Here is a 15,982-nt window from a genome sequence, read left to right as displayed (position 1 = left end):
AAAAATGCCCCTCATTATTATAACAAGATTTCATTATGAGGGCCCCAGTTTATTGAAGATAGTGCTAGCTCTCTGGTGTCTGCCTTTATAGGTAGGATTAAAAACCTGACAGCCTCATTCTTAAAAATTCTCAAAACGAGTTTTTCATTTCTTCACTAAAGCATAACCTCCAAGAGGGAAAACATTTCTCCGGATTACCCACTCACTCTTTTGGAAGGTCTGACAACCATTAGCCATTTTTGTCTTTTGGAACAACCCAACCAAAACAAAAAGGTAAGTTTGGGGGTTTTTTTTGTTTTTTGTTTTTTCCCTGAGTTCACGGCACATTTCATATATTGTGTTGTCTTCATTGGATTATGACCAGTTCAGATAAGAAAAGTGCACATGTAAGGAATGTAGATATGTATGCAAATGTATGCTTGCAAATAATGCAAGTGCGTATGCACATACGCGGGCACAAATATGCAAAAGTAATGCAAATGTAGTTTTGTTCTGGCCTCCCCAGGGCGCGTTCCCCTTGCCCATTGTTTTATCAGTAACCAAATGGGTAAAATGTTATCTTTTTTGCACATATTTTTTACTTGACTTCATGGTGTTTGTGAAATCTGCAGTCTGAAGCCATTTTAGCTGTCAGTTGCTCTGCCCTATTGGGGATTAAATTTTCGAAAGCGGCTAATGCTTTGGCTGAATGACTGAGTGTTGTGGAGCCTCAGACTCCCAGGTGCCCAGAAAAAAACGCACAGGAAGCATAGGGCCTAGACTCCCACCCCAGCCGCGCCCTGGCCTCGTGGGGAGGGAGCCGGTGCCACCCACGCAGCCAAGTTTCACGCTCATTTTCAATTTTAGACCACTGCTGTAAGCGATCCTACCAATTTGAAAAATGCCAAGAATGCCATTCTGGAAGAGTTGCCTCGAATTGTTAACACCATGGCCCTTCTCTGGAATGTTCTGAGAAAGGAGGAGACTCACAAGAGACCCGTCGATCTCCTTGGAGCCACGAAGGGATCCTCTTCCGTTTACTTTAAAACCACCAAAGTGAGAGAACTTCCTCTGTGGTTTTATTATTTCTTTTGTCTCGTATTATCCCATCAAAAATAAGTATGTTCAGGAATATACGTATAGATGATAGCGTCAGTACCACTCTGCCGTCACTCTTCTCTCTGCCACGTTCTAGACCATACGACAAAAGATTTTAGACTTCTTGAACCCCTTGACGGCGCATCTTGGAGTTCAGGTGACAGCCGCCGTGGCAGCAGTGTGGAGCAGAAAGAAGGTTAAGCGTCTCAGTAAGATGAAGGTAGAGTCTAAAAATTAGAGTTATACTTGAACTCACTCTGCCAGAAATACCAGAGTCACATGTGATCAAAGGTGACATTGGAGGCCGGCCCGGGAAACTGTTGAAGTGGTTTCATTGTTTTAAAAGGGGCGCCTCCCACTAGACTTGTTTGTGGGGGGGGTGGGCTCACCCCTGGCTTGTTCCCGGTTGTCTGTGTAAAGAATACCTAGGTTAACCTTTTAAATGTAATATCTAATAGCACACATTCAAGAGCGTATATAGCGTGTATGTTCCACAGGATAGAGAAACCACCGTGAACCTACCACCCAGCTCGAGGAACGGTACATTATCCTCCCTCTGAGAACCTGTGGGTCCTTCCCTGGTTGTAGTACCATCTTATAGCTCTTCTTTAAACTATTATTTTAAAGACTTTATTTTTTTTTTTAAGAGCAGTCTTAGGTTCACAGCAAAATTGAGGGGAAGATACAGAGATTTCCCAAATGCCCCCTGCCCTACATGTGCATGGCCTCCCCCACAATCAACACCTCCCCTTCAAGTGGTGTGTTTGTTCCAGTCATGAACCTACATTGACACATCAGGTTCCATAGGCTTTTTAATTTATAAAAATAATACCTACAGAAATGTAAAACCAATTTAAATCCTCCATTCCTATTCCCAAAGATAACTTCAGTTCACATCTCATCCGTTCTTTATCCACTGATTGGTCCATCACTAAGTCCTCCAGGGACTTGGTTTATTTCTGCAAAACCAACACTTTGTTCTCTCTTGACCCTCTAGGTGCCTATCTCATACCTCCCTCAGAGGGTCTCTCCCACCCCCTGGACACTATCTCAAGTGCCCAACATAGGCTCCTATTCCCTGAGAAGGCACGAGACGTTGGTGGTCCAGGCCACGTGCTTATTAGCACTGTGGGGTCTTCCCTGGTGGTAAACCTGATCCTTCCAAGTGCATGCAATCACACGTTATGCAGACTTCCATCATCAAACATGGACTTCCCACATCAGGGCTTTGCCGCCAAGGCCAACTATCAAGAACCTGGTTTGTCTGGTTTTTCTTTTACTGTCCTCATACTTCAGGGCTGTCTTTCAGTGCCATCCTGCTTCCTTCAAATTGTGTCTGTTTCTAAAATGCTTTCCGAGGGGCACCTGGCTGGCTCGGTCAGTAGACCATCTAACTCTTGATCTCAGAGATGTGAGTTTGAGTCCCACAATGGGTATAGAGATTACTTTTTTAAAAAATGAAATAACATGCTTTCTAAGCTTGAACACACCACTGTCACTGCCCCATCATCACCTGCCCCTGTTATTCCTAATGTATGTCAGATGCTGATTACGGTCCTGTGATTGAATGCTCAGCCTCCTCTTTAACCCCACCAGTAGAGTCCTTTACCCAGTTTTTGTTTAAATATTTACTTTAAAAGGTTAAAGCTCTTTCTCCCTGGGGCAGCTATTATAGAATACTGCATCATTCTTATTTTTGTTTTCTCTCTGTGAGCTTTAAGGGAGCTACTTTTCCACTTGGCAGATTGTCCCGGCAGCAAGCGCATCCCAGCTGACCCTTGTCGACCTGATCTGTGCGCTCAGCACCCTGCAGACGAACACAGTGCTGCACCTAGCAAAGGAGGTGGTGAAGAGGCCACCGCCAATCCGAGGGGACGAGGTTGGAAGCCTGGGGATCTTCCAGATGAACGCGCGGCACCCTCCTGTCACCGTGGCTTATAAATTGTGTTTGGGGAAGGGAAGCGGGGGTCACAGGAGCAACTGGGATTTCCTGGGGTTGGGGAATAGAGCTGTTCTAATGGGCTTGGGGGAGACCCTGTGAGGTGTGCCTAATGGGCTTCGGTGCACCTGTTTGGAGGTGGGAACCGCTGGAGGTCAGGGCCCATCTTTCATCATTACACCCCGGCTACAGCGCGCCCTGCCTGGGAACGGGTTCTTTCCAGTCACCTGCAGCCTAAAAGATGTCCTGGAGAAGCAAAGCCAGATACTACTTACAGGTGGCAAGGACCAGCTTTATTTAGTAGTTACCGTGTTGGGGGAGAGAGCTGATCCCAGTTCTGATTTGTGCAGCAGGGGTACTTGAGCCGGAAAATGGGGGAGTAGGAAAGGGTGAACGAGCAAGGGCTCCAGCAAAGTCAAGGAAGTAGAAAATTCCGAAAAAGCAGGTAGGGGGCTTGGTCGTTGTGAGCGGGCCATCAGGTTTGCTGACTGGTGCTCGGGGCACGCAGGCTCCTATACCCCGGAGCCTGGGAGATGGGGCCCCTGTCTCTTTCAATGGCGCTATTTCACAGGACGGCTCCCAGGGCCTTTAGAAAGACATTTCCTATTGTAGGAGATGCATGTACATCTTAAAGGAAGGATTTATAATTATGCTTTTCTTAATAAATGCTCTGAAAAGAGGGGTCAGGAGCCTATCGGGTGTTGACTCAGCAAATGGCAAATTGTTCTGGCAGCCTTGAGCTCTCTTGGGCAGGCATTTTAATGGGACGGGGGTTATCATCTGAGGGCCCCTGCCTTGAGCTGCTTAGAAACCACGGTAGTGTTTGTTCAGGTTAGTGGGGGATGGAGTCACTTCTGCTGAAAGCCCTGGTCCCCACAGGCCTAGTCAAGAAGAGAGCTCTGACCAGAGTTCAAAGAGAAGAGGAATGTCTTCATCAAAGGGCAGGTTAAAAGTCTGCATGATTTTTATGTAAAAGTGAAAAATACAGGTCAGAAGACAGGACTCCTTCGAGGTATTCTGAGAAGGAAGAGATTCATCTGGCCGCGGTGGAAGCGGTGATGTGTGAAGGGTGCCAGAATGGACCTGTGAAGCTCCTAGACTTGGGCTTCTCCGTATCTGCACAGCCGCCAAGAGAGTCCTTGCTACCTCGAGGCCTTTGCCAGTCACGCTCAGTGCTTTTGAAACAGAGCAGACTTTGTGGTTTAACACTTTTTTAAATAGATTTTATTCTTAAATAATCTCTACACCCAACATGGGGTTTGAACTCACGACCCCGAGATCGAGTCACATGCTCCACCGACTGAGTCAGCCTGGCACCCCAGAGCTTTTTGTGTTCGCTAAAGCAGCGTGCCTCATTGAACGTGTGGGAGCTATTTTGTTCTTAATTTGATAGAAACCAGGGATTTATTTTGACTTTGAAATAATTGCCTTCTATCACATGATTTAAAATTGTCAGGAAAAGGGGCGCCCGGGTGGCTCAGTTGGTTAAGTGGCTGCCATTGGCTCAGGTCATGATCTCAGGGTCCTGGGATCAAGCCCCATGTCAGGCTCCCCACTCAGCAGGGAGTCTGCTTTTCCCTCTCTGTCTGCCCCTCCTCCGCACTCATGTGCACCGTGCGCACGCTCTCTCTCTCAAATAAATAAAATCTTTTAAAAAATAAACACCACACAATACTAACATAATAAAAAAATAAGGGAATAAATAAATAAACAAAAATTTAAAAAAATAAAATTGTTAGGAAAAATATAAGACTAATTCCCTAAATGAAAATGGACAAAGTAATTATTTAAAAATAGAGTTTTACTCAAATAGGTATTTGTACACCACTGTTGATAGAATTACTCACAATAGTAAAAAGGTAGAAACAACCCAAATATCCACTGATGGATGACTGGGTAAACAAAATCAGGTCTGTCCATGCAATGGAATATCATTGAGCCTTAAAAAGGAAGTTAATTCTGAGATCTGCTGTAACAGTGGGTGAACCTTGAGGACATGCCGAGTGAGGCCAGTCACAGAAGGACAAAAATGTGATTCCACTTCCACGCAGTCTCCGGAGCAGCCCGTTGCATACGTACATTCTACAGAAGGTAGCCTGGCGGTTGCTAGAGGTAGGAGGAGAGGGGACGGGAGTTCCTGTCTAACAGGGACAGAGTTTGCGTTTGGGAAGATGAAAAAGTTCTGGAGACGGATGGTCATGACGGTTGCACGACAATGTGAATGCTAATGCCACCGAACTGAACACTTAAAAGTGGTTAAAATGGCAAATTTTAGGTATAGTTAAAAGATTTGTTTATTTTGGAGAGAGTGGGAGGGGGGGATAGGTCACAGAGGGAGAGGGAGAGCGAGAATCCTCAAGCAGACTCCCTCCTGATGCAGGGCTCCATCCCAGGTCCCTGAGATCATGACCTGAGCCGAAATCAGGAGTCGGCTGGATGCTCAACCAGCTGAGCCCCTTTTGTATATTTTACCACAATAAAAAGTTTTATAACAAATAAAAGGAATACAGCTTTGGATATTAAGGTCATCACACTGAGGATGGCAAACAAAAGCTGAACCTTGGAATCAGCAATCTTTTCAGCCATGTCTCACCCTGTAAGTGAGAAAACTGACCAAGAATTTCTTTAGCCATTTTTATAGCTCCGCCTGTCTTAGAGTAGAACTCTTCATTTGGATGCCTCCTCCAAAAGGGCCCCTTGCACACGGCAGCAGGGAGCCTCTCCAGAAATGTCCGTGCCAGGAAGGCCTGTCACGGCTTCCAGTCAGTTGTGCTCCGGGCCCTGGTCCCGTTCCTTCATTTAAAAATCAAAAATCAACTACGTGCTTCAGTGGTAAGGAATCCTAAGTAGTAAAACTGTTTCTGCCCTCAGTCAGCTGTATCCTAGTTAGGAAAAGATGATAGGCCGGCCTAAAAATTAACACCATGCAGCCAGATTATGGAACCGTTGCAGCACAAGGAATCGGATGCCAAATGCACGTGGGTGACATCCGTGGCCTTTGTCGGGCCTCCCTCGAATGCCAGGTAGTCTTGTTGTCTTTCACTCTTATACATAAATATTAAAATAATCAACCTTGAAGAGGGGAGCAAGGATGGAGGGGCCATCAGATCCGCGGGGATTTTGCAATTATAACCCTGAGCAAGTCTCAAGTGTCAGGAGACCCTGCGAGCTGGTGGTCACTTCCTACCAGCGGCGTTATGGCTGCAGGACCAGGGTGGGCTGTCCTCCAGGAGGAGCCTCTGCAACAGCTTCTGAGTACACGGCAGGGGCTCATAGTTTTGTTCCTTCATGTTACTTCAATTCCTACAAATATCTGCAACTCCTGGGCTAAAAACAAAACAAAACACTAGATCTCATCTGGCTCGCTGGTTGTTTGTTTGTTTTATTTAAATTCAGTTAGCGTGGCTGGCTGGTTTTTGGCTGTTCGAATAACAGAATTACGTTTTGTGATTAGTGTAAATAGCTCAACTTCTGTAACCTCTACAGATAACTTTTTATAAGCACGGAGGGGGGAAAAATGTATTTTCAAAACCAGTTTCTTAAGTAGTTGCAGCCACTTGGGATTTAGGGAAGTTGGCCTGAGTTTGAGGAAATTCCTTGAGCTAAGAATTAGAACTTTTTTATCGTCTCTTTCCTGTAGCTAGTTGCACATACTCATGAGGGTCAACATTGGCCACCACCTTTTTTGTTTAGGAGTTATTATACCAAATTTTCCCTGAATACTTGCTAGTAGCCTGGTGTGGACTCGCCCTGGAAGTCTGCTAAGAAGGTCAGTAATGTTTCGGGACCTCATAGTATAGGTTTGTTTTGTTACACCTGGGGGATGCGTTCACGTGTGTTATTGTATTTGAAAGACTCTGGCTAAAAACCTTTGCTTTGTGGGGATATAGACTCTTTCATTTTGTGTTGTAATTCTTTTTTTTTTTTAGCCTTATTTCCTACCAACTTGGAGTCATTGGTTTCACTTTTATTTTTAGAAAGCGCCCCTTGTGGATATCCCCGTGTTGCAGTTTTGCTATGCTTTCGTCCAAAGGTAACACAACCCTTTCCAAACATGTCTCAATTATAGATGCTATGACAGCAATTCTAAATGTAACCCTGGTCGTACTTGTTGACGACTGGAGAGCCTTCGTTCAGAAAATATCTTGACGGTGTCTTAGTTTCCTCCTGAGCTGTGAGAATGCCCTGATGATCTTTTCCTTCTGCAGAGATCTAATCTGACTTTATAAAAGCCGGGTGCTATTGAACACTTCATGTTCAGTGTTAAACGTGCTAAAGACTTCTTTTAGAAAAAAGGAGAAATGATTGTTTTGGGTGCTGTCTTCAGTGCTTTCCCATGGCTTCTGCCTGGGTGTCTCAAGCTTACTGGCGCTTTTCAGGAGCCTCTGCTGCAGGAGGCAGTGAGGCGGATCCCCCATGCGGTTCTCCACGGGTGGAAAGGAAAGCTTCCTGGACTGCTCAGGCCTTACATGGGCACATTGGGTGCAGCTCACAGCCCCTCCACTCTGTGGGGCCATCTCTGTTGCAGGAACGAGGGGGAAGTGGGGGGTAGAGCCCCCGTCTCAAGGAAGCCTCCAGATCCTCGCGTGTGTGGCAGGAGTTACGCAATCGGGCAGTCTGACAACCAGATCCAAGCTCCTTGGTTAACACAGTTCCGGTTCCATGGTTCTTCCAACTCCCCACACCCTGAGGTTGCAGGAGGCTAAATCGAGAGGGTCAGCATCCCAGGAGTCCCTGGGTCTGGGTGCAGTTCAGACCAGCTGTTGAGGCTTCACCCCCAAGCATCGTTCAGTTCCTTCTTCCGGGAGTTAAAGAGGACCTGGTCACGTCTTTCCTGGTGATAGCTGCCGTGCGTCGTCATGCTAGCAAGTGTCTGTCACAGTGGCCTGAGTGATACGTGAGCTACCAGAGCAGCTGCAGGTTAGGTTTTTACCTTCCTCCTCTTACAGAAGAAGCACTGCCGAGGTCACTCTGGAGGCGGTACGTCAGGCACCAGGACTTGAACCTGGGGCCCTCGGGCTGTGGCTGAGCTGCAGCATGTTATGCTGCGCAGGCCTCGCTGTGAGAGCTACTGAAGATCAGCCTCCTGGTGGGTGACCTTGTGACCCGAGGGCCGACTCCGTTACCAGCAACACCAGGGAGGCCGGATCCTAGAGCTAGATGGGCCCAAGGGATCAGATAGGCCTCCGGTTCAAGGCCTTTATTTGACAGACAGGAAACCAGGAGCATCTGACCTGTCAGCAGCAGGATTTCTGGTCTCCAGACTCCAGGTTCTTGCCAGAGTACAAAAATCTCGTTTGTGTGTATTTTAATTTAAAAAAGGACAAACAGGTCAGTCAGATACACCATCTTCCCTCTGCTTTCCAACTGCCCAGACCTAAAATGTGCTTGTAAGACGTGTTTTGACTTGTTCACAGTTGGGTGTTTTCTCCTGTTTTTTTTTTTTTTAAAACAGGCTCCCAGTAACAGCCTTGCAAGAGAACTTTCCTTCGTTGTTGGGCGTGTTAAAGGAATCCGTACAGTTGAATCTAGCTCCCCCTGGATACTTTCTGCTCCTCAGGTGTTGTGACCCAGCATTCATGTTAACCCTGTTTTTCTGCTGGAACAGCCCTCGTTTCTGCAGCATTCTTAGTCTAAAGCTGATTGTCTCTTCAACAGCATGCTGAACGACTTTGTGACGAGAACTCCCAACCTGGAAAGCAAGAAGGACCAGAAAGACCTGCAGGTCTGTGTGTGAAAAGTTCAGCAGATGTTACCATTTCCAGGAGTGGTGTCCGCCTTTAGAGGACGTGCCTGTGGATCAGCAACAATGGGCAGAATCGTTGCTTAGATTTGCATGTGTTCTCACAGCTGACTTCCTCTGTTACTGTCTTAAGAGGGCTCCATAGACCCGGGCCAGAGTCTCCTGCCAAAGTTCTTATGTCAGACTTGAGCAATCCGCAATGGGTTGACAGGATGCCCCCACTCCTCACCACACACAGATGCAGCTGGAGCCTCCTCCTCAGCAGCGTTAGGTTAATAACTCTGTCCATGTGAATTTCTTCCCTGGAAAGCTTTCTTTTCCCCCCTGATTAAAGCAGTATATACTCGTAGGAAACCTCAAAAATCCTGAAAAATAAAAGTGAAACTCACCCTAGGAGAAGGGAGATCTTAGAGTAGAAAGCCAACAAATAAATAGAATCAATAGAATGATGGAGTTAGGAAATCACTATTTTGCAGCCATGAGAATCATTGATTCAGGGGCTTTTGGAGCCAAGGCTTCAACTTAAATGGGACATGTATCAGTTTTACAGCCCTGGCGATATTTCTTCAAATCATTACAATCCCTGGCATTTGTGAACGGTCTGTCCAGTTCCCACTGCTGACCCACTGGAGCACCGTCTAGAGCACAGTCAAGCATAATTAGGAAATTCAGGGGACTCCTTTGGCCTCCACTTGTCGAGATGGAAGCGTCATTAAAGCCCAGACACTGTGCGACTGGCACGTGGACGGCATTTCCAAACTCCCCTCTCGAGGCCCCACTTCGTGGCCCATTGCCTACAGCACACCCCTCCCTTCGGTCCATTCTGGGGTAGCTTTGGCCACGAGTGTTACCGCAGCCGATATGACTGGTGCACCTTGCCCCTGCTCTTTGTGGCTGCTTCTGTCCCACAGTGCCCAGCCTCCCGACGCCAACTCCTTTTGCCTGCTTCGAGACGGGGCCTGCCCTTCTTCCCCATCACTCTCTGCATGAGAAGTGGGACCTCCTCTGAGCTCTTGGTCCCGTTTCCTGCTCTTCCCTGCCACAGTCAGCCACACCACACCCCTGCCGGGGCTCAGGGCAAGGTAGTTCCCTCCAGTGCACCTCTACTGGCCACAGGCAGGCGGGCGTGCTCTTGCCTTCCGCCTAAGCACAGCTTAGAGTCGAAGTCAGGGTGGTTCGAATCTCAGATGGCCGGGACTTGCAGCCAGGGTCCGCTGGTGAGACTTGGCGATGCTGGCTTGAGAAAGTGGCTCAGCATTTCTCTCCCTATCACAGCCACATGACCTGATTCTCTGCTGATCGTACTCCTGGTATGGATCACTTCACCCTCATCGAGTCCATTTCATTCATTTCATTGCGTTTCTTGTTATGTTATTGAAAGATGCAATTCTGTCAAGAACCCATGGTCCTCTAGAAGCCGGAAAATGAATCTGCTAGATGCAGTGTGACTTCCTGTTTCTCTGCGGTGTGCCCACAGGAGCCAGTATGGGAGCCGTTAGTCACGTGTGGCTCTTGGGCACGGGGAATGTGGCCCCTCCGAATTGAATGTGCTGTAGTGTAAAACATGCATCAGATCTCAAAGGCCTAGTGCAAAAAAAAAATGTGAAATCTCATTAATTTTTACATTGATTACATGTTGATCGTATTTTGGATATATGAGGTTAAACGGTATGAACTTGTTTCGTCTGATCTTTTAATATGGTTCCTGGGAAACTTCATATTACCTGTGTGGTTCTAGTTGTGGCCTACATTGTATTTCTGCTGGTTGGTGCTGTTGTGGGCCTTTTAGATTCTTTTCCTGAGCTAACTGCCTCTCTTCTTTCTCTCCATTACTCTCAGGAAGTCACTCAAAAAATCCTGGAAGCTGTAGGGAACATTGCTGGCTCTTCCTTGGAACAAACCAGCTGGCTAAGCAGAAACCTGGAAGTGAAGGCCCAGCCTCAGATCTCTCTAGAAGAATCTGATGCTGAGGAGGATTTATGTGGTAGGTACAGAGAGGGTCAGAAGATAATGCCTGCTGCCTGCTACTGTGAGGGGGTCTGGTTTTTCCTTAAAAGTAAACTGTCTGGGGGCACCTGGGTGGCTCAGGCAGTTAAGCATCTGACTCTTCATCTCAATTCAGGTCTTGATCTCGGGGTTGTAAGTTCAAGCCCCCAGTGCGGCCCTGGGCTCTGTGCTGGGTGTGGAGCCTACTTAAAAAAAAAAAAAAGTTGAAAAAAAAAAAAGCAAACAGTCTGTTGTTACTGTTTACAACATCATTTATGTATAATAAACAATAGGATTCCACTGAAAGGGCCCCGAGTGACGTATGCTACCGTGGAAGCCCTCAATGAGCCTAGATCAGAATCCAAGAAAGGAGTTTCCCAAGGTAACTTGCACAGATTAGGTAAAAGAAATCTGTGGGGTATAAAAAATATGGAAATGTATGTTTTTCTTTTTGTGAAACTGTGGAAAGAAAATTTAGTAAACCAACAAACTGTTGTCAGGCCATTGGATTGTGTCTTTTCTTTAGAACTAACACACTCTCGCCTCTCAGTGATCCTTGTGTCTTGTCACTGTCTGAGATGTGAAGATTTTCTAGTGGAGGTCACGTGGGCTGGGCACACCCCAGCCTTATTATTAGTTGTAGCTTCCTAGGAAAGCAGTCAGGAGACTCTCAGAGGAGGCTCATCTGTTTACTCGGACCATCAATCAACCAGTATTCTTGAGGAATCTACATTAAATGTGGTCATGGAGATGGTTAATCACCGGTGCCCTGAAGACCACCGGACAGATATGTCGATGAAGCAGATCACAGATTATTAGACCTACTGCAGGGAGAGACAGACTTGGCAGGGTCATAGCAACGTCTCATCGGGGAAGTTCGGGGAGGACATTTGTAGGGTTGCAGGACCTTGAACAAGTCCTTTGTGGCAGATCTTTTAGGGTGGGGACCTGATTGGGATTAGGCAGAGTTTGGGATTGGTGGGGGCAGCGCAAGGCGAGAGTCCCGAACTGAATCTTGACAAGCACGCTGCCTGTTTCGATATGTAAGCTGTTTTAGTTGGTTTTTAGTTCTTTGAGGATTAAGAGTATCTTGGAGCAAGTAATTGTTTTTGCCAGTTCTCAGTATTATTTAACAGAAGGACAGGAACGTATGTCCAGTCCCAGTATTGGTTACACCAAACGAGTAAACAGGTTTGCTCTCAGTTTTATTAACACAAGGGCAAAAAATTACACTTAGGTTCTTAATACGAACTACATAGTACAGTACCCACCGAAAGGAAATGTTCAAAAACCGTCCTGTAATATTTTACTATCTCTTTCATTGTCACTAGCAATAGTTACAGCAGCAGCTCAAAGCTAAGTCTGTGAACTGTAATCTATCGTAGTAGGGTCAAGAAGTCAGGGCTCTTTTCTCTCACAAGTAGCAGAAATAATAGAAACAACAGAACAAAACATTTTGGCGCCTGTAGGTGAAAAGCCCTGGCATCGGCGTCTGGTTCTAGGCATAGCAGGAATCAGGCGCTCAGCTGAGGCAAAGCAAGGCTTGTGCAGAGATTCTGGGTGGTTCGTCTTGGGCCACACGGCTGACCTGGAGGAGAAGAGGGAAGGGCTGGTGCACGGGAGCCACGAGAAATGGGTGCCCACCGGAAGGGGGCTTCTCTTCCCAGGAGGAGGAAGGATGGCGTACTTAACAAACTGCAGTCCCACTGGCCGCTGCTTCTGCCATACTGGTTTGATAACCTGTTTTGTGGTTTGTGTAACAAAAATAATTATACTTCATTGTGTAACAAAGATACTAGAATTAGTGTGCTCTCATTTGCTAATGTAAAGCAACAGTGAGGCTTTCTCAGGCTGTGGCTCTGGTTATGGTTGTGGTTCAGGGAGGGAGCGCTTGCATCTCCTGGGCTAATTTGCCCTCAGTCATTTCTGTCCCACATACCGAGGTACGGATCGGACTGCTTCTCCACCAGAGTGGCTGTGCCGACCGTGTTCGGTCCACGGTCACTGGGCCTGGCTGTTGTGCAATGATTCCATTTAACCTCAAGATAATACTCTGGGAAAATTACCTGATTTTTGTTTAAAAAAATCAGAGAATTCCAAAGCTGGAGGTGATTTTTGAGCTTCTCTATAAAACTTAATTAGAGAGTACCAAAAACCCTGAGTGGTTAGGTCATGACTATATGTTACTTGACTTGAACAAATTACGTATACATATCGGCCATAGAAAGCATGAAACAAAATGAGGCTTCCAGTAACGTATTTGTCCCCATTTAAAGTTGGTGTGCACGGACCGGGCATGCAGGTTCTCCCTTGGGGTCCGTGTGTGGTGTGTGCCGCGTGCGGGCCCTACAGCTGTGGACATGGGCAGCATGGAAGAGGAAGAGCAAAAAGGACATTAACAAAGGGAGCTTTCAACTCTTGAAAATCTGAAGTTATTTCAAAATGAAAGCTTTTCGGAGATCGAAAAAGGAAGTAAATGACCCTGAGAATTTCAAGTGGTTCTTAGTGTGAGGACAATAAGAGTCCGATTACAGGGAGCGGCTGGGAGCGGGGAGGTGTCACAGAGTGTGTCCCCAGGGAGGTGACAGTTGCGCCGAGAAGTGAGAAGTCATGGGGCAGCTGTGCAAAGACCTGGAGGGCGCTGCCCAGAGGGATGGCAAGTCCTCAAGGTGGGTGTGGGTCAGAACGAGGAGACCAGCCTGGCTGGAGCTGAGGGTTGCTGGGCTTGAGGGGAGCCTGGTCAGGAGCTTAGATTTCCTCCCACTCGCTATGGAAGCCATTAAAGTGTTTAGGGCAGTGACAGGCTCTTCCTCGGTCTTTAGAAAACATCAGTTTGGCTGCTATGAGCAGTAAGGGCTGTATCAAGTGAGAGCAGAAAAGGGAAGCCCAGGGGCACCTGGATGGCTCAGTTGGTTAAGCGACTGCCTTCGGCTCGGGTCATGATCCTGGAGTCCCAGGATCGAGTCCCACATCGGGCTCCCTGCTCAGCAGGGAGCCTGCTTCTCCCTCTGACCCTCCCCCCTCTCATGCTCTCTCTCTCTCTCTCTCATTTTCTTTCTCAAATAAATAAATAAAATCTTTAAAAAAAAAGAAAAGGGAAGCCCAGTTAACAGGATTTCGCAGTGGTGTGGGCTTAGAGGCAGGGGTGATGGAAAGGTGGACTGATTTAGATGCAGAGTCAGCAGAATTTGCTGATGGGCTGCATGTGGTGGTTAACAAAAAGAATCAAGGATGACTTTGGTTTTTAGCTTATGCAATTTATTGAGGTGGACAAGACCAAAATAACATTCTATAACAGGAAATTGAGCTTGGTTTTGCAAGTATAACATTCGAAATGTCAGAAAAAAAGAGAAGGAGCCAGAAGGTCACTGGGGTAGGAGAAAAACCAAGAGCACAGAGTCATGAAACATGAGAAGAGGGTGCTTCCAGAGGGAGGGAGGGGTAACACAACGGAAGGCTGCTGAGAAACAGAGGAATGTCGGACAGAGATCCACTGGGCTCGATTCGACAACATGGAAGCCACAGGGGTGGGAACACTGGAGCGGCTGGGGAGGAGGAGGAGGCCATGAATGCAGAGAATCCCTGAAGCTCACTGGTCAGTAGGACAGTAACCAAGTAGAACCAAAGACCAAAGAATGCCCCTTATTTGCTTTGTTTTTGAATTGGAATATTCCAGAGCATATTTGTGTGGTGACAGACCTGTGCAGCAGAGGAAGAAATAGAGAAAGGATAGAAAGCGAAGCCCTTGATGGCCATGGGGCCAAGCTTGATGTCATAAATAGAATTACTATTCTTCCATAGGAGCCAGGAACATGTCTATCAAAATGGGAGGTAAGGCAGATATAGAAATATATACATATATATATGTTCTAGATTCATAGCACATAGGAGCCAAACTGAGGGAGTTCCTGTTTTGTTGCCATTAATTTTCTCAGTGAAATAGGAGGTGCGTTATCAGCTGAGAAGGGAAGAATATTGATGGTCGGCAAGAATGACGTTGCAGAGTAGGAAAGCCAGCATACCGCCAAGGTACAGATGGTAGGACTATCTGGTAGCATCAGGTCCTTTTTGAGATTCATGGTCATGAAGGAAAGTGAGATCTATTTCATCGTTGTTTGGTTTTCTCCAGAGCATTTAGCTACACAGAACCGCACAGGCTGATCTGTGGGTTTAGCCAGCTTTGCATTTTTCCAGGTGAGTGCCTCCGAGGGAGAGAGCAGCAAAAGAACCCAGGATGTTTGCCAGTAGATGGGAGACCATGGGTATAGGTGGGGAGGCAAGAAGGGCAGACCTGGAGGAGTTGACAGGTGGTCAGGATGGCAGGCCGAAGGGTTTGGTGGTCTGTGCAAGCGTTCGGGAAAGTACGATGTGGTCAGAGAGGGAGGCTGGAAACGGAGATTTGGGAAATTGGTGAAGCCAAGGGTGTGATGGTGATAGTGGGTGACCGAGCTGGGACGGAGTAACAGATTGTTGGAAGAGAGAAGATCGGGGGTCAGAGGCCCAGAGGGTAGGATGATCATCCAAGGGGATGTGGACATTCTGAGAACAATGCTGAGAAGAGAGATCGGGAGGAGGACAGTGAGTCGGTGCTCATTTATTTGATCACAATGCCCAGATTCTTCCTGAAGTTGAACATGTTGACAGAAAGGAACCCCTGAGGTATACTTACATACATCCTCAGTGTGCAAGGTTGGGGCGCATCACACACATCCATGTGATGTTTCAGGGGCATAAATGGTGGCCCATCCGCCATGATTAAAGCAGAAATGCCTCTTTCTGTCAGCAGATACCACCGCCGCTGCTTCAGCAATGGTGTCCGCGTCTGCCCCTTCGGTGTACAGCGTGCAGGCCCTGTCCCTCCTGGCAGAGGTCAGTGCATACCCGACTTGTCCTCCCTCGATGGCATGATGGCCGGCCTGGAGCTTCGTGCAGGCGCTCCGTTCTTGGGCCAGTGAGTGCGGGCCGCCCCTCCTGGCTGACCTGCAGAGCCGCGCTCGGCCTCAAGCTGCCCCTGGGACTTGTCTTGTTAGGTTATGTGGCCCTCGAAGATTAGTTCTTACTGTCGCCGGCTTTAGAAAGTTTCTGTTTTCCTTGTGACCCCACTCTGATAGGTCCTGGCGTCTCTCCTGGACATGGTTTATCGAAGTGACGAGAAGGAGAAAGCAGTGCCCTTGATCTCCCGCTTGCTTTATTACGTGTTTCCTTACTTACGCAATCACAGGTAATGCCGTCTCCTC

The 15,982-nt window shown here is 47.3% G+C and overlaps 1 protein-coding gene across 3 annotated transcripts in view; it reads left to right on the top strand.

Annotated features, from left to right (window-relative positions):
- DOP1B (DOP1 leucine zipper like protein B) overlaps positions 1-15,982 on the top strand; it is a 112,896-nt gene that overhangs the window by 81,605 nt on the left and 15,309 nt on the right. For 2 of the 3 annotated variants that reach the window (XR_003610916.2, XM_028113961.2), the window contains exons 20-29: positions 162-273; positions 847-1,035; positions 1,175-1,297; positions 2,822-2,956; positions 6,994-7,049; positions 8,472-8,576; positions 8,675-8,741; positions 10,599-10,743; positions 15,529-15,614; positions 15,857-15,966. Coding sequence is in view for 2 of the 3 variants with exons in the window: in XM_028113961.2 (XP_027969762.2) it covers positions 162-273; positions 847-1,035; positions 1,175-1,297; positions 2,822-2,956; positions 6,994-7,049; positions 8,472-8,576; positions 8,675-8,741; positions 10,599-10,743; positions 15,529-15,614; positions 15,857-15,966 (1,128 nt within the window). In the remaining variant the exon portion in view is untranslated. The remainder of the gene's footprint in view (positions 1-161; positions 274-846; positions 1,036-1,174; positions 1,298-2,821; positions 2,957-6,993; positions 7,050-8,471; positions 8,577-8,674; positions 8,742-10,598; positions 10,744-15,528; positions 15,615-15,856; positions 15,967-15,982) is intronic. The other variant, XM_028113968.2, reaches the window with a different exon arrangement.

This window comes from Eumetopias jubatus, unplaced genomic scaffold, assembly GCF_037043125.1.
Source record: "Eumetopias jubatus isolate StellerSeaLion01/CBP00866 unplaced genomic scaffold, mEumJub1_p1.0 scaffold_1, whole genome shotgun sequence".
In the NCBI taxonomy this organism is placed as follows: Eukaryota; Metazoa; Chordata; class Mammalia; order Carnivora; family Otariidae; genus Eumetopias; species Eumetopias jubatus.
The sequence above is the reverse complement of the archived record's forward strand: the minus strand, read 5'-3'. Positions and strand labels throughout refer to the sequence as shown.